At 38.4% G+C, this 22,231-nt stretch overlaps 2 protein-coding genes across 2 annotated transcripts in view; one reads left to right on the top strand and one right to left on the bottom strand.

Annotated features, from left to right (window-relative positions):
* The window catches only part of NBN (nibrin), a 38,490-nt gene extending 36,500 nt beyond the window's left edge, over positions 1 to 1,990 (bottom strand). Inside the window, exon 1 of the mRNA XM_062604622.1 lies at positions 1,900 to 1,990. Coding sequence (XP_062460606.1) covers positions 1,900 to 1,975 — 76 coding nt within the window. The 5' untranslated portion in view covers positions 1,976 to 1,990. The remainder of the gene's footprint in view (positions 1 to 1,899) is intronic.
* DECR1 (2,4-dienoyl-CoA reductase 1) lies at positions 1,632 to 16,606 on the top strand. Its single transcript, XM_062604634.1, has 10 exons — positions 1,632 to 1,734; positions 5,387 to 5,589; positions 6,310 to 6,367; positions 6,509 to 6,595; positions 8,961 to 9,108; positions 12,266 to 12,365; positions 13,650 to 13,722; positions 15,803 to 15,949; positions 16,266 to 16,328; positions 16,413 to 16,606. The coding sequence occupies exons 1-10, from the start codon at positions 1,660 to 1,662 to the stop codon at positions 16,470 to 16,472; spliced, it is 1,014 nt and encodes a 337-aa protein (XP_062460618.1). The 5' UTR covers positions 1,632 to 1,659; the 3' UTR covers positions 16,473 to 16,606.
* The last annotated feature ends 5,625 nt before the right edge of the window (positions 16,607 to 22,231 follow it).

Here is a 22,231-nt window from a genome sequence, read left to right as displayed (position 1 = left end):
CTTTAGCAAATCATAGGTGTGGTTATGTGGATATAACTATACCAGTTTAAAATAACAGAAACAAAGCTTGCTAAAGGCACAAGATTAGACAAGTTAAAAAGGGCCAGAACTCTTGAGCAAAATGGAGTCACATAGCAAAAGAACTAGTAGAGGTAAAAGAAGGGGGAGCCTTGATGTAAGAAAAGCTAGTGCCTGAAAAACATAAAAGTACTTTTTAGCTTAACTTAGGTTGTAGAAAGAGAACAGTGTTTATGTTGTAAGTCTGTGGAATGTAGTGGTTGCACTAAACATGAGTTAATTGTTTCACACTAGTTTTATAAAGTAATTTTAGTTTTAAAGAACAATGTGTTGTAAGTCTGTGGTGAGATAACAGGATTTAGTGGCCCCACTAAACATGAATGAGTTATTTCACACCATCCTTCTACTTATCAGTTAGTTTAGAGACAGAGCCTCCCAAACATCTGCTAGCTTGGGATACTCCTTGTCTGCCTATCCTGCAATAAATTTTGCAGGAAGGTCACACTGTTTTAAATCTTTGCTAGTTATCAGAAGAATTACAGATATAGCTGGTTTAGCTAGTTGTGTGATTGCTGGGGCATCCAACTGTGCCAAAGGTGAAAAGTACACTGTGAGGAAGACTGCTTACTTCATCTTGAAGACCCCTACTCACAAGAGGAAGACTGCTTACTTCATCCTCAAGACCCCTGCCCACAATCACCGGAGAGCAGTGCGCAGATGCCAAGAGGAAGGGACTTATGATGATAAGTTCCAGGAGTTAGTCATAATATTCCCTGCCTATACGCAGGAATTATGAATATGTATATGACTAATGCAATAGTGAAAGTATATAAACCTGTAACAAATGCTAATCAGTGCTCTTCTGGCTACGGTCATGCGCCCAGCGCTGTTGCTTTTACTTTATTGACTTTGTCTCTCAATAAAACCTTGTTATCTTGTTTAGAGGAGTGAGTTCGTATTTCACATGGTAAACTTTGTTTTACAGAAGTCAGCGAGGTGTTGGTGTGTGCAGCCTCCATGCTGCTTCTGTCAGGGAGTCACCTGTAAATGCAATCAGCACAATCTCACTCCAAATCACAAGACTGGTTTGGGTTGGAAAGGACCTTAAGATCATCCAGTTCCAAACCCCTACCACGGGCAGGCACACCTCACACTAAACCAGGCTGCTTTAAAGCCCATGCAACCTGGTCTTTGAACACTGCCAGGGATGAGGAATCCACTTCTCTGGGCAACCTGTGCCAGTGCCTCAGCACCTTCACAGTATCTTCCCAATATCTAATCTACAACTACTTTCTTCCAGGACGTGTTACCTAGCCCGTTTGAAATCCCAATTAGCAGATTGCTATGCCACCACTTTTCTCATGTTTCTTATATAAATGATCCCTTTCCCCCACAAAACACATGCCAAGAACTGGCAGAACCCCTTGAGAGGGGCTATGCTACACTTACGGAGAGCGTATCAGTGCCTGGGGTTAGGTCCCACATGACAAATAAGAAGTTAGTTACTTAGTCTCCTTCAAGTAGCGGATAATTCGCAAAATACCCAACCCACTGCGGCAGCACGCTCGGGAGGCTAGTGCCGGGGCGGTGCTGCCTACGGAGCAGGCGCACAGCCCGGCCACCGCTAGCCTGGCCGGGAAGATGGCGGTGGTGCTGCGACAAGGGTGGCAGGGTGCCCGTGGCTTTGCCGCGGCCTGCCTCTCTGGTACCGCGCGGGTAAGGCGCTCCCTGCTTTGATATGCTGTGCTGGGGACGAGGGCAGGCGGCCGGCGCCGCGGGGGCGCTCCGCGACTTCCGCCCCGGCGGTGCCCGGTCGCCCTTGTCCCGCGAGGGGCACGGCGGATCTCCGTAGGGCCGCCAACCGCTTCTCGGGATCTTCACCGCAGCCGCAGGGAAAGCCCTCTGGCCGCCGCCTAAGCGGCTTCAAGGGGCGGCCCTGGCTTGAGGAATGCTCCATTGTTGGGGCTGGGGAAGCAGCCTAGCAGTGCCCCGGGGGTAGGGGCACTCTGCTGATTCTCGTCAACTCAAGGCGCGACCTCTGCCGGCCCTGTCCGCCGCGGAGGTGCCGCCTGTGGTCCCCGGGACTCGGTCCCTGCCCACCCCAGGAGAGGCGTGTTTCTTTCCTATTGCCGTACAGGCCGTGGAAGACTTGGTATCGCCCCTTGATCCCGGTAGCAAAGTTGTGCAGTGCGATTTGGGTCAAGCGGTTTGAGTGCTGCCGTCCAAGCAATGACATGGCTTATTTCTGTGGGTGGGTGTTTCTCGAGGCCATTTATACTGAGTTCAGCCCAGGCACGGTGCTTCTTGCCAGCGGTGGTTTTTGTGCTGCTGAGAGGAGAGAGCTTTCGGCTTTCTGCAGTAGTTTTATGATTCACTTCCACTCCCTGGGTGAGGGTGTGTTGTTTTTTTTTTTTTCTGCCCCCCCCCCCCCCCCGGTTTTTCTTAAGCCCTTTAGTGGTTTCTTTATATTTGCTTACACCTGAGGTTTAATTTAAAACCTTGACCTTAAAGAGTAGAATGATCAAATTGAGTGAATTCTGTCACAGAAGCCCCGTGTGCACACAAGTAATGAGATGATAGCAGTCTTGGGAAAAGATTGCTGAACTATACCAACTTTACTGGCTGCTTAGTGTCACTACAGTTAGTCTCAGTGCAGTCTTCCTGCCTGCCCCTGCTGTGTCTGGCTTCCTCCCCTGAGTAGGAGGAAAGGTGCTTGCATGGTTTCTCTAATGGTGAACAAGTGAGGTGGGCTGTGTCCCTCACTAACAGACCACCTGATCAAGGTGACTCAGTACTGTGTAAGGATTATCTCTGGCTATATCCTTATACTGGAGGGAGTCCAAACGCTGCCTTGATTTGCAGTCTCTGCCATGAGCTGAAGCTCTCCAGAGGGAGCCCTTCTCTCTCCCGGCGTACCTGAAGAGAGGTGAGATGAGTGGGAGAACTATAGAGAAAGACCTTAAAGAGAATCTTCACACTCCCCTTTCCTGAGGGTTTAATAGTGTTCTGGTACTCCATGAAAACATGCAAATTTCATTTTCACTAGGAGAATTGGAAAAAAAACCACTATTTTACAGACATTTGAGGCAGATCTGATCTGTAGAATTTTGTTTCAGAAATGTTATGACATTCTTTGGATTTTCCATTTGGTCTGGTTGTGTTAGAACCACCTTTGGCTTATTTTTCGCCTCCTGAGAAGCCGTTGCACATACCTGAAGAGTCCCAAGTTCCAGAAGGAATCCCTAAAGTACACGCTTAATATAAATGCTGTGATAATTTGTGATAAATTTGTGACAATTCTAGCATTAGTTTGAGCTTTACTTTCTTGATTTTGTTCTTTGTAGTGTCCACAACTCTTCTTCACTCTCATTTTTTGCTTTATCATGTCTTTGGAACATGAGCTCCATTAAATTGGTGGTGTAATTACATGATTATTCTGTTTTCACCTGTTCCTCATATGCAGATGTGTTATAACACAGGAAGCTTCACATGCACACTTTCTCAGGCCAACTCTTAAGCTCTGTGAAAGCTCCATCCCTTTGTGTTATAGCTGTGGCATGTACAGATGATTCAGCTGCCATTAAAAATGTTTCTTAATTTTAGTGTTGAAAATGTGAGTTAGCAAATAAAATCATAGAACAGTTTGGGTTGGAAGGGACTTTCAAAGGTCATCTAGTGCAGCCCCTTCCAATGAGCAGGAATGTCTTCAACTAAATCAGGTTGCCCAGAACCACACCCAGTCTGGCCTTGAATATTTCCAGGGATGCACCTCTGGACAACCTGTGCCAGGGTTCTACCAGCCTCACTGCAATAGTTTTTTCTTCATGTTCAGCCTGAATCTCCCCTCTTAAATTCTAATATTTTTTACTATTTTAAAATAACCTTTTTTCCCCATGTTATTGTTAACACCACCATACAAGAGTAACCAGTTGGTCTTCTTTCTTATTTTTTTTTTAATTCAAATCCATTAAAGGCCCAAAGACAAATTAGTACTAGAGAAAATAAACATAACTTAGAGTATTTTAATTTTGTGCACATCAAAAATTGAAAGAATCTAGTTTTGTCATGTTTGGAAGAATTTGTAGCTTCAGGTGAATATAACTTTTGTATTCTAAATAAATTGGGAATTATTACTGTAGTGCTGCCATCCCAAAGCATTTAATTAAGTATTTAGGTTAGGGCTTGAGTTAGTTTAGTGTTTTAGGATGCTAAAAATACCCTCTTGGCTATTTTTGCTATGACTTCCTTGATGACATCACAAATTTCCCATTGCATTAGTGGTATGTTTTCTTATTGATGTAGATCACTAGATGTAATGCTAATTTTTATTTGTTTCTCTTTTCATGTATGTTTTTAAGCATGTACCATCCATGTTTCTTTTTGCAAGGACCAGTTCATCAGGGGCTAATTTACTGTATTTCTGGGGGGACAAAGTGTGATGTGGGTCATGGAATCATAGAATGGTTTGGGCTGGAAAGGACCTTAAGATCATCTCCAGCCTGGCCTTGAACACTGCCAGTGATGGAGCATTCACAGCTTCTCTGGGCAGCCTGTTCCAGAGCTTCACCACCCTCACAGTAAAGAATTTCTTCTTATATCCAGCCTAAATCTCCCGTTAAGTTTGAACCCATTTCCCCTTGTCCTGTTGCCACAGCCCCTGATGAAGAGTCCCTCTCTGGCGTCCTTGTAGGTCCCCTTCAGATATTGGAAGGCTGCTATGAGGTCTCCATGCAGTCTTCTCCAGGCTCAACAGACCCAACTTTCTTATCCTGATTGACCAGTTTTGTCTGGGAGGTGGCATTGGTTTGCTTAGCAGCAGCAACTTTTGGGTCAGGTCTCATGGAGTTTGATTCTGCCCTAATTCTCCAGTAAGGAAGAATGTTTTATTAACTACAGTAATAAAGGATCAAAGCCTTGAAGCTACTATTGAAGGTTTTGAATCTGTAAATATATATGTTTGTAGTGTCAAAATCATGGATTTGTTAGGAGTAAACTACATGCATCTAGTACATATATGAATCTGAAAGCTAGATCCTGCTGGGAGTCTTAATTAGTAGGTAATGTTTTTCTGTGTATATTAGTAAGAGTGACAGACATAAGACAGACTAAGTTTCAAAATGACAAAAATCGTTATTACAACATTTTTTTCAATAGTTGGCCTGGAAAGTCTAAAAATAGCTCCTAGTATGATATTAGCCCTTACATGAAAGCCTGTTTTAGTGTAATACAATGGAATCATTCTTACATTCACTTTATAATAAGGCAGTCATGGTTTCCTTCGCTGTCGTAAGAAAATCTAATCTTGTGTAACAGCCCTGTATGCAGAAATGAGAAAAAAAAATAACTTTCTTCTTTTTCTTTCTTTCAGTTTTTCAGCCGTGGGCCAAATGTGCTGCATCAAAGCAGCAGTGAACCACAAGCTGCATTCTTTTCACCTCTTCAGAAAGTGATGTTGCCACCGAATACCTTTCAAGGGAAAGTGGCCTTTGTAACTGGTGGAGGTACTGGGATTGGCAAAGGGATGACGACAACTTTGTCCAGTTTAGGTGCCACATGTGTTATAGCAAGCAGGTAAGTATTAATGAAGGTAGTTTAGGGCTTTCATTTAGTACTGAATGATGAATAGGTCTGTTTTCTTCATAATGAATCTTGCTGCTTTCTTCAGAAACTGGATAAATGTATTCTATTTACTCTATTTCAGTACGCTTTTAAGTTATGCCATATTGTAAATACCAGACATTTGCAGAGGGATCTGCAAATGACTAATGGTGTAACCAGCAGTAGGAAGAAATAAGCTAAATGCATTTCCATGAAACGTGGCAGCAAAATAAACAACCCAGAATATTAAATTCAACTAAAGCCTAAAAGAGAAAAAAAAAAAAAATTGAAATAGCCATTATTGAACATTTTGAATATATTATTGCAGGTGTCATTGATACAGATTTGAATTGCAATAAAGAATTACAGCCATTCCTCTTAATTCTTTTGACTTCAAAACCAGCCCTGATTTTCCCTTAAAATGTTTTCGAAGTTATCACATTTGCTGAGGTTAACAGTCTCTTACTGTAGTCACTTCTGAATTGCTTTGAAGTATCACTAATGAGAAATTTTTTGGATTTAATCTTGTTTCAGAAAGTTAGTGACCAAACATAGTTTCAGGAAAATCAGCAACACACACATGTGCACACGTTGTTAGTTTTAGCTCATTTACTCAGAAAAAATAATACTCAGATTAATCTGAATTCTAATTGCATTTAATTGCATTTAGTGATGTTGTGTACTTGTTTCTAGGAAGCTTGATGTTTTGAAAGCAACAGCAGAAGAAATTTCTTCTAAAACAGGGAATAAGGTAAATTTTTACAGTTTTGCAAATGTTATTATACTTTAAATGATTATAGGATTTTTGTGCATTATGTGCTTCTGTGGGCATGTTGAATTTATGAGCGATGTAGTTTTGAAGTTTTGTAACTGTCTTTCCATTGTTACGTAGGTTCATGCTGTCCAGTGTGATGTGAGAGATCCAGTTTCAGTTAAGAATGCTGTTGCCGAAGTAATCCAAGTGGCAGGACATCCTGCTGTAAGTGTTCTAGTCAAAGGAAAGAACTTCAGTCTGCATTAATGAAAATACTCTGCATAGTAGGTATGAAGCAAATGACTATGATAGGAAGTTAATGGGATATAAAGAGACACTAGGCAGAAAGTGACAGTATTTCAAGGTAAGGCTAACATTCACAGTTAAGACTCATAACTCTGTGCCTGTGATTTTTAAAATCCTTAGTGGCCAAATAGACAAAACATTGATGTCCTTAATGTGAAGACGTAACATTTTCTTTGTAAACAGTGAAACAATTATGATGTGATTCTTTGAATTAATTAAGCAAACTGAATATAGTTGCCCTATAATCCTCCTGAAAAGGTGATTTACCTGTGCTGGTATCAAATTACACTTGTTGCGTATTAACAGTATGTCTCACAAATTTGAAATTGAAATAATCATTAATGTCATCTTTGGTCCTTGCTTAGCTTATGAAAATGCACAAAGAAGGTTCCAACTTGAAGACTAAGTTCTCATAAAGTCAAGAAAAAATATTCAGTCAAGCTAAGCACATGGGTTTTAGTAGTTTGGCACAGAACACAGAGCTCTTCACATCAGACTGTTGCTTTGAGAAGGGTGGTCTGGTGTAGTCTGAACAATTATAGGCACCAAATTCTGATTTGATCATGAGGGAAATAACTCAGATTCTGCTAGCTGATACCGTGATGAGGATGTTAACATCAATGTAAAGGATAGTAGTCAGTGTGGTTTAAAACTTTTTAAAACTGTCATGTGTAGAGGTATGTATTGTAGACACTTCATTCACCAGTATTTTCCTATAGACATGGAGTAGAACCTACTGAATTCTAAATGTGGTAAGAAGTGGAGAAACTTTTTCTCACAGCTGTGTGCTATGAATATGACAGCTCGTTGTCCTGATTTGTAGACAGGATACTCTATTATTTTGACTAATGATTACTTCTGGTTTTGGCTATAGCACATCACAGTCTCAAATTCTTAAGTGTGCGCAGAAAGAAAGGAGACTTATTTCTGTGTGTTATATTTTTAGTACATAGGTAGTTTTCTGAATAAATACTTCCCATGACTTGTTCTTTCTAAGCATTTAATTTCTCTTTAATTTCATGTATGTTGTGTGACAGACTGCAGAGGAAATTGGATATTCAGTTCTTTTTGTCTAGTTTTTCTCTTAGTGACACACATGACACCTAAGTTTATGAATACTGCAAGCCTGGTCATCAGTGCCACTGTGCATATGAGGTGATATCTCCAAAACAGAAGTTAATGGCACTATCCTACTCCTTATAGCTACAGTCCTGTCCCCAAGAGTCTTACTGCCAATTAGAATCCAGTCATTCTCTTGTCATATGGATTGTTTTGGCATTCACGTACCTACATGCCTCAAAGATTGTGTTATGCAGTCCTTAGTTCACTAGTTTCACTATGGTGTCTTCACTATAATTATCCAGTGATTTAAGTAACCTCCTCAGTATCTTGAGGTGTTCAGGTGTTAATTTTTTTTTTCCAAACTCTAGGGAGGCCTAATATCTTAATTTAGACCAGAAGTTCTTCAGGACAAATGCTTTCTTTTATGTGCAAACCTACATGAATCTCTGTGCCATTCCATAAGAAATACACCATTTTATTGCTTCATCACATGTTATTATTATTAAATACACAAGATCTGGCCACATAAGTTTTGGTTTAAAAACTGCTTATGTGATGCTTAGTCCCCTTAAGAAAAAATGTACCTAACTTGCTAGTGTGAAGGGCTAAGCAGATGATATATTGAAAGTATCCTGTGCATAATTATTGTTTGTAGGGAGCCAACAAATGATGGATATACATCTATTAAAAAAAAGTTCTGTACTAGTTGCTTGCAGTTCACTAAATGATAATATTCTGTTTTGTCATGACTGATTAGACTTCCTGTTTGCAACAGTCAGCTAATCCAGACTTTAGACATCAGGTTGCCTGAACTTCTTTTGCTTTTATTTCCATGCATCTGTTACAGTAAATATGGTATATCACCTTGGAACTTGGTGGGGACAAACTGTTCTGTTAGGATGAACTTGAGACTCTGTGGAAAATAGTGACTTAAGTCACCCTCTGCAGTTCCTCAATACTAGACTAGTAACTGCAACAGTTTGGAGATAAAGCTCATTTTCATTTTCTGTTACTGATATATATATACATGCTACAGATGTTAAAATTTCTGATTAATTATTCTCCCTTGCTTCTTTCCTCCCCCCCCCCCCCCCCCCCCCCCCCCATTTGGTGGGGCTTTTTTAACTTTTCCAGCTGGAAACTGTAAGAAGTTCCTTCTTTGCTTTTCTCTCAGGGAAAATTATTTCTAGTTAACTCTTAGGTTTTCCTTCATGTGTTTCAGGTTGTGATAAACAATGCAGCTGGAAACTTTATTTCCCCTTCTGAGCGGCTTTCTGCTAATGCATGGAGAACAATAACTGATATTGTGCTTAATGGTACTGCTTTTGTAACTCTGGAAGTCGGAAAGGAGCTCATTAAAGTACAGAAAGGTATTTTAAGATAAATGCTAACTAAGCACGTTCTATTACACAATATTATTACTTGTGTGCCTTGCCTTATTATATATTTTAAGAGTTTTAAACACAATTTTTAACATTATACATAATTTCTAGAAGGAAACTTAATTTATAGTAAAGCCATAACTTAAGTATCACACATAAAAAATGGCTAGCAATTGCTTCATTCTAGAATCTGCCCTTAAAAGTGAACCTGGAAGCCATGAAATTGAATATAAAAATCTGATTTTAAGTTTGTAGTTGTAAACTTTTGCTGTAAACAAAAGTTGTAAACTAGTTGTAAACCTTTTAAAGTTTGAAAAATAAGGCTTTGTTTAAAACATATGATATTACTTCTCTTGAGTCTTCTATATCTGTGTTGCTTTTCTTGAGCAACTGAGCATGTGGCATTTATTTAAATGAGCAGCAAGTCAGGATATCACTTCACATTTTCTTCCTATGCTTAAATAAATTCACAGCTGTGGTATTTGACTAACAGCACTACAGAATGTTACCTTTGAGATAGAATACTACCTTTGAAAAAGAATTTCAAAATTGAAATCAGTATTAGCTTTTATTTTCCTGGGTACAATTCCTAGTTCTAGACTACCAAGGAGTTTAATCCAATGTTTTAGCTTTACCATAAAAATATGATGGTTCTTTGGTATACTGTTTAGCCAAAGGTTTACTTAACCAGATTGTCTTTGAGGAAAAACTAATATATGGCCTTCTATGTTATGTCATACATTATATAGAAATAATTGTTTTCATTTTACATTATGAATTGAAAAACATTGGGCTTATTTTTTTGATCAGAATTACATAATCTTAAATAACATTTAAAAGTAGTGAGGTATATTATGACTTTCTGTGTGCCCTCACTTACGAATCCTGTTTTCTAGGTACAGATACTGTGCTGAAATAATCCTTTTGTATTTCTCTGCATTGTATTTCTAATACCTCTGCATTAGTTGAATTTCTTCAAAGCTCTTCTCCTAAATGTGCTCAGTGGGTTCATACTATTTAATTATAACAATATAAAGTTGAGGTTGTTTCAGTGAGTCCGTAACAGTTTTGGTCAGTTGACAAGGTATTTCCCACATATATTTTAGCAGCACACGAAAAAATTATTTCCACCATTCTAGTGCTAATATTCCTACATTAAAACGCCATCCCCAACTCTGCCTTATATCATTACAGCAAACTATTGTAACAGTTTGCTTTATGGCCTTCCTGATGCATGCAGTGTCTCTGTAGTAATGTGGAATACAGCTTTAAAAACACCTGTGTCTTTGCTGCTGTTGAATGAAAAACTACTTTCCTTGTTTCCAACCTCAAATTTGGCAAAGTCCAGAAGTCATTCACCTTCCTTTCCAGTCTCTCGTCCTTTCACTTCTAAGCTTCCAAAACACATGAATTTCTTTTGCTATTGTTTGCATGCCTTCTTTCTAGGGGATTCTGTAAGACTGTTTATGTAAGGTTTTCTTTAAGACATGTTTTTGTAAATAAATCAAGTGTACCTATTAGTCCGTTCATTTTCTACCATCATTTCATTTTTATGTGCTTGTTTTTTTAAGTTTGAGCAAAGTTCTTAGTTTCTGAAGTGATGTTACCCCATGCAGGTATTTTATAACAGTCTGTGAGGATGCTATGCATCTGACAGTTACTAAAACACTGGCATGTCCTTTAGGTCTACAGTGTGACCTATGTTAAACCTAATTTAGTAAATAAAGTGCTCTGCTCTTAGACTCTTATGTTTGTACTGGTATTTAAAAGGGATTTGTAATTTGAGAGTGCATTATTTATGCAGTAAAGTTTTACAGAATGAGAGGAGTTAATTGGTTAGATACTGTCCATTTCATTAATATAAGCTTTAGAAATAAAAATTGTGAACTGGAGAGTACTAACTTCAGAGCTGTAAATTGTCCTTCTTCCATCTGTGCTAGGTTCACCCAACTCACTTCTATTTAATCCATATTTTCAGATTTCAATGGTTTAATTCTGCAAAATGTATAATTAACAATCAACTCTAGATAACTTCAGAGCTGTTCTGTGTTTTTTCCCTATGTTGATTTTTCTATTCAAAGTCGCTTGCTGTGCCCTACTTTTTATAAATAGGGCCCATGGTCTCTGGGTATCTGCTGGCATTTCTGTCTGTGCTTCTTTATGGTTCTCTTTAGTTTCTCTTGTGTAACATTATTGTAATATTTTAACTAAGTCTCTACTTCATCACATACATTCTATCAGTAACGTATATTGTTTCAGAACTATCCCTTGAGTAGCTATTCTAATTAATTTTTTTTTAAAATACAGTAAATAGAACAGTTATTTTAGTTACTGTGGTGTAAGCAGTGAATTGTCATCCCTTCTCCTCCAGTTTCGCAGTAAAAGTGAGTTCATGCTAGTCATTGATCAGACAAATAGAATTTACAGGCTTCGATAAACAGTTGCAGTTTCCATATGTTTTTGCTAAATCTCTTTTAAAATATTACATATAAAAGAAAGTGGCCTTTTTCTAATGCAGTTTCTTGTAATAATAATGGGAAAAAGTTATGCAGGTTAGCTTTCTCATAAGCTGTACTGCAGAAAAAGCTTCTGAAAATTTCTTTTTTTTTTCCTGCATATACTTTACTCAAGCCCTAAACTGTGTCATTTTAAGATTATGCCACACCTAATTGTTAATGTTGGGTTTTGTTTGTGTTTTGTTTTTTTTCTCTTTCCCAACAGGTATTGATGAAATTGGGGCAAATTACTGGTTTAGTGACTACTAGACTAGGGCAGCTTCTAAAAAGACACATCTTAGACCTTCATTCCAGTTAGACTCATGTGCACATGTAAATTCATTATCAGAAGAAGTCTGAGGGTGTAGACCCTTAAAGCCTGATCAGTAGCTATTTGCACTTACATGGAATGACTCTTTAACATTGATGGAAAAGAGGGAACTGAAATAAAAAGGCTTGAAAGCAAAGCTTCCAAGACCAGATTTTTAAAGTACCTTTTTACAGCCCAGAGTGAAATGTCATCCCTAGCATTTGAGCTGCAAACTTCCGTAACACTGAGGTTGCTTTTACTTTAAGTTCAGAATTTGATTTTCATGTATTTTTTGTTTGTGTGGTGTGGGGTTTTTTAAAATGTGTGTTGAAAATTGCAGGAGCAGCATTTCTGGCTATTACAACAATTTATGCAGAGAGTGGTTCAGGATTTGTGTTGCCGAGTGCCTCTGCCAAAGCTGGTGTAGAAGCAATGAGCAAGTGAGTAATATAGCAAAATGTGTGTTCTGCTTTTCACATCCTTGACATAGGATAATTGGTCTGTAAAAATGAAGCTGGTTGGTGTAGTTCTCCTATTCCATTGCATCATAAGAGAACCTTCCAGTCTCCAGTATCCTGGCAAGAAAATAGTATGCTGACAGCTTCTTACAGAAGGAAGTATTAACTGCTATTATTATGATGATTTTTATCACAAGGATGAGTGAATGATTTTTCTGACAAGGACAAGGTAAGAGCAAGTGGAACTACTTCTTTTGGCAACAGCAAATTCTAAAGTTTCAGTTACAGTTTTGATAACCAGATTCTCTTGCATTCTTGTGGGCGAACCAGCACTTAAAGAGAGTTATTAGGGGAACTGTTTGAGGTCTGTAGTGCCTTCCACTTCTCTTTTGTCTCGGGAAAAGATGTGATTGTATTTGAGAGGAGTATACTGTTGCTTCACCTTTCTAGTTTCATGAAGAAATGTATTACCTTTCACTATTTTAAATTAATGTCTGCGGCCATATTTAATTCAGAACAGTATCATGTGATGTGTCCATTTTTCTCAGCAAACAAAAGGATTTCTATTGTTACTAACTACATGGTATTCCTTCATAGTGACTATATCCTCCTCTGCACTTTGGCAGAAGGAATTGAACAGTTTGGCAGCCTTTTATTAACTAAAATTCTTCATCCAGAAAAACATGAGGGAAGGAGTGATGGTCTTGATTTGTCTGTAGAGCTGTAACTGAAGAGTGTGCTTCTCAGAGACTTTATGACCCAGCTAATTCATTCACTGTAGTAGCTAGATCTATCTGGAGTACTGCTTATGCTAAGAAAATGTTTCCCTAAAGCAGGATTATTCTGCTGGTCCCATTTTAGAATGTAACCTCTGATTTGGGTTAGTTCAAAACATCTGAGAGCTATGTTGAATATCACATGGGATAGTCTAAATTACCAGGGAGAGATGCTGGCTTAACAGTTGCTTTTCAAGGATTTTAGGTGCCAAAGTCATCTGTATAATTTGTGAGGGAAGAATTGCTCTTTCATGTCGCTTTATCTATGATGCATCTATTAAATCAGTACTCCTCTGTTGTGAATGTGATCTTTTTCTTCTTTGAAATGTTAATAATAATATAAAACCCCTAACCTCAAATGGAAATGCCTGTTTCAGGAAAGCTGTAGTATTTACACATTTGATTCAGTTTAAAATATATTTTGTTTCTAAATAGCATTATTAAAGTACTGTGTTTAAAATATTGATGAATTCTGTTAATGCATTTTTAGGTCTCTTGCAGCTGAATGGGGTAAATATGGCATGAGATTCAATGTGATTCAACCAGGTCCAATAAAAACAAAGGTACATGGCATGAAGTGAAACACAGCCTTGAATATTCTTTATAGTACACTTTATGCTTTGTAGTTAACTTTAAAATAGTGTAACCATCTCCATAACAGTTAAAGTATGATTTCTTTGGTATTCAAGACTGTGGTGGAATATTGAACACACTGCATCCAGGTCCTGTTGTTAAACAGAATTTCTGGAACTTGTGAAGCCTGCTACTGCCCCTTTACTACACTAATAAACAAACCCTTTTTTAGGGTTTGAAAGAAATTAAATATTGAAATACCTAATTTGATTCTTCTCAACTGTACATACATAGTTTGTCAACTTATACTTGGTGGAGTAAGAATGCCTATTTCTGCCTGAGCTCCTAATTTTTAAACAAAACATCAATTCCAAAATGTCCGAATTTCTTTTAGGTATATGAGAACAGAATCTCACTAGGTTTGTTGGAAAACACAAAAGTAGAAAGAGAAAAACTTAAGTCACAAAGGAAATGTGAAGCTTTGTTATGAGTGAAAAGGAGGGACTGGAGGGTTTCAAGGAAGTAATGCAGACCAGCTGGAAGAAGAACAACAAAAAAAGAAAGCAGTCCTGTGAGAGGGGAAAGGAAGATGCATTCCGCATTGAGCCAAAATATTACAATTAGGAGCAGTAACACTTAATAATGGTATTACTACTACCTGTAAAATGTGTCACAATTGTTTTTGCTGTTTTGGGGGAAGGGGTGCAGGGTTGCTTGCTTTTTTTATTCTACTTTTATTTTTTTCCTCTTGTCAGTATTAGATGCTACACTAGACAACTCAGTTTTACTTTTTTTTGACTGTGAAGAAAGATAATTGGCAGTACCAGTGGGTTGTAAGAATGTTGAAATAACATTACAGTATCAGACCAAAAGTCTTCCAGGCCTTGTACCTGGTGGATTTTTAGGCTAGAAGAAAAACATTAAGTGACATTTTTCCTTTCTGTTTTGAATTTTCTCTTCATGTTATAATCATCTTGAGATTCGTTAACTGCTTTTTGAATCCATATAAATGTTTGGTATCCACTATATCATGTGGCAAGATCACTTTGATTTATAGATTCTCTTAATTTTCAGCAAGTTAACTGCTTTAAGGGTCAGTATTGCTACCTCCTGGTAATGTTTGTGATTTAAACTAATAGTGTATATCCCACTGGAGATACTGCGTGTTCTTAATACAAGTACTACATTTGTCGTATTAGTTTGAAGTTAAAATAGCCCTGAAAGCATAAAAAGGCAGACCAGCATTACTTAAAACAGCATTTGCAAAAGCATGGCTTTTTGCCTTAGGGGCTGCATCCGTGTCTTAAAAAACACTGTTGTAAGTCATGAGAGGAAAAGAAAAAAGTGTACAAGTGCAGTACTGTTAAGCTTATAAATTGGCATCTAAAAACACGACTATAGGAGACTGAAGTGGCGTGAGTACAGCCATGATTACAAAATTACAGTGTGCTTTAACTCATTAACTACAGAAACTTAACAAAAATATTACTAATACATTTCTGATTTTACGTGAGGAGGTTGTTTCCTTCTGGAGGAACCAGGAAGAACAAAATCCTCTTCTATTTCCCGTGCCATTCTAAACTATTCAAATACCAAAACTTCCAATAACTTGTTTTAGTTCTAGCCATTGCTGCAATGTAACTGAACTTGAGTTTTTTCCCTTTTCAGTTTTACTTACTCCATGTCGTGTATAATTTATTTCTATTGCTTTCCTGCTCCTCTTCTCCCCTTGTTTCTCTTCACTGCCTATACAGCAATTCTGAGTCTTGCTTATACCCTCAGATGTTTATTGGGGCTGACTGGGAAACAAAGATTATTAACCCCTTTTGTTTTTCATAGTGGGTGGCTGTCCCAAATGTGTTAAATTCTAGTTTATCATACTTAGTAGATGTGTATCAGTGCAAGAGGGATGAATTGTTTTGTTTCCTACTTTCCTCTTTTTCATCCTACTGACAAAGAGAGTGTAGACAGTTTACTGACATACTGTTTATGTGCGGTAAAATATCTGTTGGATTTTAATTTCTGATGTAGTTATAACTTTGCCCCCGTAATGTTTCTCTCAATTCTCAGGGTGCTTTTAGCCGCCTTGACCCAACAGGCTCATTTGAGAAGAAAATGATTGAGAGGATTCCCTGTGGTCGCCTGGGAACTGTAGAAGAAATTGCAAATCTAGCTGCCTATTTCTGCAGTGACTATGCAAGCTGGGTTAATGGAGCAGTGAGTTTGGGTTGATCTTGTTTACACAGTTAACCTGATGATGGTCTGAGTTTTGCTGATACTTTCTTTAAAGCCCTAGTTTCAGAAATGAAACAAACTGTTAGTCTGAATTTCATTACAAGCATTATTAACCTTTTAATTGTAATGCATAGTAATTAGTACCTTTAAAAAGAACTTCTAAAAATGATTGAATTATGTTATTTTAAGCATGGCTTTTTCTGATCCAAATCAATAAAAATCAACTTTCATAGTTCATAACAAGAAAATGTTGTAGAAACCCCACTACTATTAAATACACTGCTTATGCTTTCTCTAGGTTATAAGAATGGATGGTGGAGAATATGTTTCTATGGCAGGAGAATTCAATGATTTGAAGATGGTATGAATGCCTTTCTATTCAAACAAAAATTAGATGTATAATTGTTATATGGAATTCCAGTAAAATGCTTTTTTCTTTTATTAGGTTACCAAAGAGCAGTGGGATATGATGGAAGCAATGATTAGAAAAGCAAAAAGCTCTTGAAGCATGTAACTGTATGGTGGACATCTTTGGAAATGAACCACTGCTTTTTCATTAATAGTTAGAATTAATCAATTGAAGAATAGCCTTTGAAAATTTTTGTATGCAAATTTCAATAAAATATTTTGAAATTGACATGTTTTGGATATGTGTAGTTTTGCCATCTATAATCTGTTGCCAATAGCAAGCAACAGTTGTTCATTGAAATTTTACTGGTTTCCATTATGTCTTGTAAACCCATGACATAGTTACAGTTTTTTGTAACTATGTTACAAAACATAGTTTTAGTATGGTTGTTTTTTTTTTTATATTTCAGAGCAGCATTTGTTTCTCAGATGTATGCAGGTGTCTCAATATTGTAATTCCAGTGGTATTTCAGGAATATCATAATTTAATAGTTTTTTTTCTCAGACTAACAATTACATTCAGTTAAATCTTAATCTTCACACTTCAATACGAAGTCTTAAACTTGCAACTAACAACATTTGAGATAGGATGTAACTCGTGGTTACAAAATCTTGAAATATGTGATCATCTTGGTCTCATCTTTTGCTGACATTTTCAGTCTGTTCATTATCTTATGCTGAACTTTAAAAATGACATTTAAGGACTAGCAATGCCTTTCCAAGGAGCTCACTCTGTCATGATTAAGTTAATGTTCTTGAAAATGAGAAACTAAAAATCATTTGCTCTTCGGACATGTGTGTGACTAGGGCTAGAATCTCTCCATGAAATGGTTTACTTAAGATGAGTAAATCTGGACTGAAAGTGTTGAAACCTTACTGGTTGGTTGAGATTTACAGAAATCCCTAGGTTTCATTTGCATTCATGGTCTGGTACTAAGTAAGTTTTATGATGGCATTACCTCTGAATCTAGTTAGTTTATCCACACCCCAAATATGCAGGTGATTTAAAATAAATAAACCCCCAAAATAAACCCCAAACACCCAAGCAAGTTTTTTGCTGTCCTTCTTTTAGTAGTATTACATTTTCCAGATGAGGGAGGTGCTGCTTGTTTCCCCCCTGTTTCAAACAATGGATGGAATTCTTCAAAGAAATTAGCAGCCTGAAATCCCTGCCTCGGTTTTTTAACTCTTTAACCTGAGCTCCAGACACTCCACACATACAAGCATGGACATAGCTGTTATTTTATTTTTTTTCCAATTATTTTAGCAGTAGGTACCGCAGTGCTTAGATGTAATGCCTACTGACATAATAAATACCAGAAATCCATGATGTGACTAAACACACAGACCCGTTATGCTTTTGCTCAACCACCATTAAAGTATTGCTTTCCCTGGGTATGTTCTTTTTTTAGAAAGTAAACTTCAGAGCTCAATTCAGAAATACTTCTTTTCCACAACAAAAAGCATTGTGTCCCTATTCAAAGGTATGTAAAGAATTTCAAGTGCTTTGCAGTTTAATACTGCTTCTTGACATAAAAATTAAAAGATTAAAAAAAAAATAAAGGCTTTCCTTCATAGCTTTGCTCATCATTCAGGCCAACTTTGCATCTAGGAGGAACTCAGCTGAATTTACAGTGAACCTTTCAGGGACCAAAGCTTTTTTCTGAACCATCAGAGTTACTGGAATGTCTCCTTCAACACTGGCATTTTTGCTTTGTTTGATAAGGTGAGAATATCAAAGGGAGGCTACTTAAAGCCTGTCTTGCGAGTAGATCCTGTATATTCATTCAAAACCGGAACATTTATCACTTGCAGAAACAGGTATTCCTTCCCCAAGCATCTTCTTCTACCTATTCACTGTAGCTAAATGAATTATCAGTTGTAAAGTGACAACAAAACATTTTGCAAATGTAAAGCATTCTGATTCAGTGACAGAACCAAAAAGCACAGATTAAATTTTAATGAGTATCTATAATAAGAATAGAGTATTTTATCTTGCCTGTACCAATGACATTTCAAACGGTGCAAGGTAGTTGCTTTCAGATTCAGAACATCCTGTCTTCACATACAATGTGTTGATGCAGAGTTTGGAAATGGCATATCATGTTTTAAAGGGTTATATGTTTGACACTGGGATTGAGTGTGCACTCAGCAAGTTTGCCAGTGACACCAAGCTGTGTGGTTCGGTTGATACACTGGAGGGAAGGAATGCCATCCAGAGGGACCTCGACACACTTGTGAGGTGGGCAGATGCGAAACTTAAGAAGTTTAACCATGCCAAGTGCAAGGTCCTACACCTGGGTCGGAGCAATCCCAGGCACAGCTACAGGTTGGGCAGAGAAGAGATTCAGAGCAGCCCTGCGGAGAAGGACTTGGGGGTGTTGGTCAATGAGAAAATGAACAAGAGCTGGCAGTGTGCACTCACAGCCCAGAAAGCCAACTGTATCCTGGGCTGCATCAAAAGGAGCGTGACCAGCAGGTCAAAGGAGGTGATCCTGCCCCTCTACTCTGCCCTTGTGAGACCTCACTTGGAGTATTGTGTGCAGTTCTGGTGTCCTCAACATAAAAAGGACATGGAACTGTTGGAACAAGTCCAGAGGAGGGCCACAAGGATGAGGATGATCAGGGGACTGGAGCACCTCCCGTATGAAGACAGGCTGAGGAAGTTGGGGCTGTTCAGCCTGGAGAAGAGAAGGCTGTGTGGAGACCTCACAGCAGCCTTCCAGTATCTGCAGGGGACCTATAAGGGTGCTGGGGAGGGACTCTTCATTAACGACTGTAGTGATAGGACAAGGGGCAACGGTTAAAACTTGAACAGGGGAAGTTTAGATTGGATATAAGGAGGAAGTTCTTTACCGTGAGGTTGGTGAGGCACTGGAATGGGTTGCCCAGGGAGGTTGTGAATGCTCCGTCCCTGGCAGTGTTCAAGGCCGGGTTGGGAAGAACCTTGGGTGACATGGTTTAGTGTGAGTTATCCCTGCCCATGGCAGGGGGGTTGGAACTTTATGATCTTAAGGTCCTTTCAAACCATAACTATTCTATGATTCTATGATATCCTGCTGGATAGTTTATAAAATATTTTGTAATGTATAGACTTAATTAAGTGAAAAAACTTAACTTTGATGTAGCCATCCACTTTTGCAGGAGAATGGATTAATTTCGTTCTTTAGAGCAGTTATTACACTTGTTAGGGACAGTAAAGGAACATTTCTTTGAAGAGATAAATCTTGAACATCTCAAGTGCTATTTAATTGTCACTAAAGCAGCAACACGTGACATCTGAACTCAGGAAAAAGACAAGAGAAAGTACCTTTATAGCAGTAATATGGCCTGGCTTGGAACCTTTTCTAGATGCCCACAGGGATGAGACTGTCCTGAAAGAGGCATGAAATATCCCTAATTCCCAAGAGGTGCCCAATCCATAAGCATGTTTCACAGCCGTGTATCTTGCCCGCTTATCACAGATTTAAAGCATGGTCATCACAGCTGCTTTATTCCAAGCATAGCAAAAATGGAAAAGAGACAGTATCCACGTTAAGCACACTGTTCTTTGCTGACATAATTTGTCTTCAGCTGGTTACCTCCTGACCCTACTTCAGATTGCCAGTGAGCTACGATATAAAGGGGAGTGTGAAAAAGGTATTGCTTTGCTGCAGAATAATTTTATGGAGATGAAGGAAGGGATAAGAAAGTGGAGGAATTGGTCAGAAAAGGTGATGGGTTGCAGAGGCAGTTTGATTTTAATGGATCACATGGAAAAATTTGCTGGAATCTAAATAGCTCTTTTTAAATTACTTTTGCATGACCCATCAGTCAAAGGTGTCGCTTCTATGAACTCAACTTGGAGACATTCATAAAGGATTTGTTGTTTGTTTTCAACTGAGAAGTACATCTTGTCTGCTTGACTAAATCTTGAAATTACCCTTTTTATTTCAGCTGACAATTTACTGTCTTTGAACCTGTCTTAAAATTTCTTAGATTAATTCAGTGCTATAAAAGTGGTATTGTATCATAGTAGCAGCTTATAAGCAAGTTATGAAAATCTTTTGATGAAAGAGATCAGTTGTCAGTATCAGTATTGCCTTTTCACTATGATACTAGAACTGCTGTCAATCTTTGGTTCTATTTCTGGGAATTCCCTCCCTCCTTTTGAATATTGCAGTCACTGTTGAGCATGTTGCTGTTGTTTACCAGTGCAAGAGTCTGCTTTACAACCAGATGATGACACTGTCTGAGGGAACTGTGACTTTCCACCTGTCCATACTGGCGTCCAAGTTCATTGGCATGTGAACTGCTCATTTATCTTTAGGTTTTTTCATGTGCTGATAACACATAAGTAAAGACAGTGAGTTGGAAGGAAACTTGTACCTTTGTCTAACTGCATAGAGCAGCTAGTGTTATAATTGCTAAACACGTAACTCCTCTTTAACCAAGGTAAAAGCACTAGTCTTTTTTTTGTGATAATTTAAGATACAGTAAAATAAAATTATCTTTGGGATTTTGGTGCATTCACCTTCTTTTAATTGGTGCAGAACAACTTCAGTTGATTTCAGTGGGATTTGGAGGTGCTCAGCACTTCAGAAAATCAGGCCACATATATTTCGGTGCCTAAATACAGATTCTGAGCCTCCTCATAGACACAGCAAATAGGTGTGAGTCTCAGTATGCCTCCACACCAGTGATTAGATCAATGATTATGATGAGGGCTTAGTATAAATGCACAAGATGCTGAATGGAACTTAATCAGAAGAGGCTGATGTCTAATGAAACAAAGACTTAATTCCAGTTTAAGTGGAGCATGTGTGCATTTAGTGAGACAAGGTTCATTTGTCGCCCCTGGCTGTCAGCATCCTCATCTGTATTTGACATTTGCATGTGGAATATGCTGCTTAGAAATTTCCTAAGCTTATGTGAGTAATCTTTTCAAAGGTGTGTAACTGAGTTGTAAGCAGGCAGGGTTAGGCTGGTGCTGTGATGCTGAGCTGTTCAGGGTACAACACTGAAGCAGTGAGCGAAAGCCAGATCACCTGCTTCAAGGGCTGTGTGCAACCCTGATTAAATGATCAGTGAAAATTAGCATGATACTCTCTATAATGGGTAGTGGTTTATGTCACAGCTGCCAGTGGGCCAGCGTTAGTGGCTGTGGATCAGTTGAGCCTCAAGGTGCGCTGATAAGCTGTGTTGTGACATCTGGAAACAGGCACTCACTGTCTGAGTAGGACAGTAGTCTTGAGTATTAGCTTGGGCCCTTATTTGAGTGTTTATTTTAATAAAATATATATTTTTAGACAGTAAAATGGTTAACAGTTTCAGTAAAGTGGATCCCAGGTAGTACATGTCAGTCAGCTTCTGTGTTAGCATGAATATGACTGGAGTACCTGCACTACCTCATGAAACTGATTTTTGTGCATGCTAGGATTTTACTTTCAATCCTATTTTTGGTCACCAGATGTCTGCCAGAAGAAAGAAGATTTCAGTCTTCTCTGTCATCACCTCTCTTACTATTCCAAGCCTTGTTCTGCTCCAACTCTGACATTTTTTAAGAGTTCTGCCCACGAGTGTTTTAGAGGTTTTAAATATAGCAGTTTTGACTTACCCGTATTTGCTATACTGTGCTTTGCATTGGCATAGCAGACACCTGTGCTAGAATTGGAGTTTAGCATTGCTGTCTTTTAGTCCAAGTTTTACTTATGAGAAATAACTGCAGGAAACGTCCTGCCTGTGGGTGACTGGGACCTGCTTTCTGTGTTGTGCTCCTCAGCAGAGCCAGCTGGTAGGCAGCAGCAGTGGTAGAAGGGTGGCTTCAGAACACATCAGTGACAGGTAACTTTACACATACTCAGGAGGCAGATTCTG

Source organism: Pezoporus occidentalis, unplaced genomic scaffold (genome assembly GCF_034315485.1).
Source record: "Pezoporus occidentalis ecotype Australia unplaced genomic scaffold, CSIRO_AGI_Poc_V1 ctg87, whole genome shotgun sequence".
Lineage (NCBI taxonomy): Eukaryota > Metazoa > Chordata > Aves > Psittaciformes > Psittacidae > Pezoporus > Pezoporus occidentalis.
Note: the sequence above shows the minus strand (reverse complement) of the source record. Positions and strands in the feature narration are given on the sequence as shown.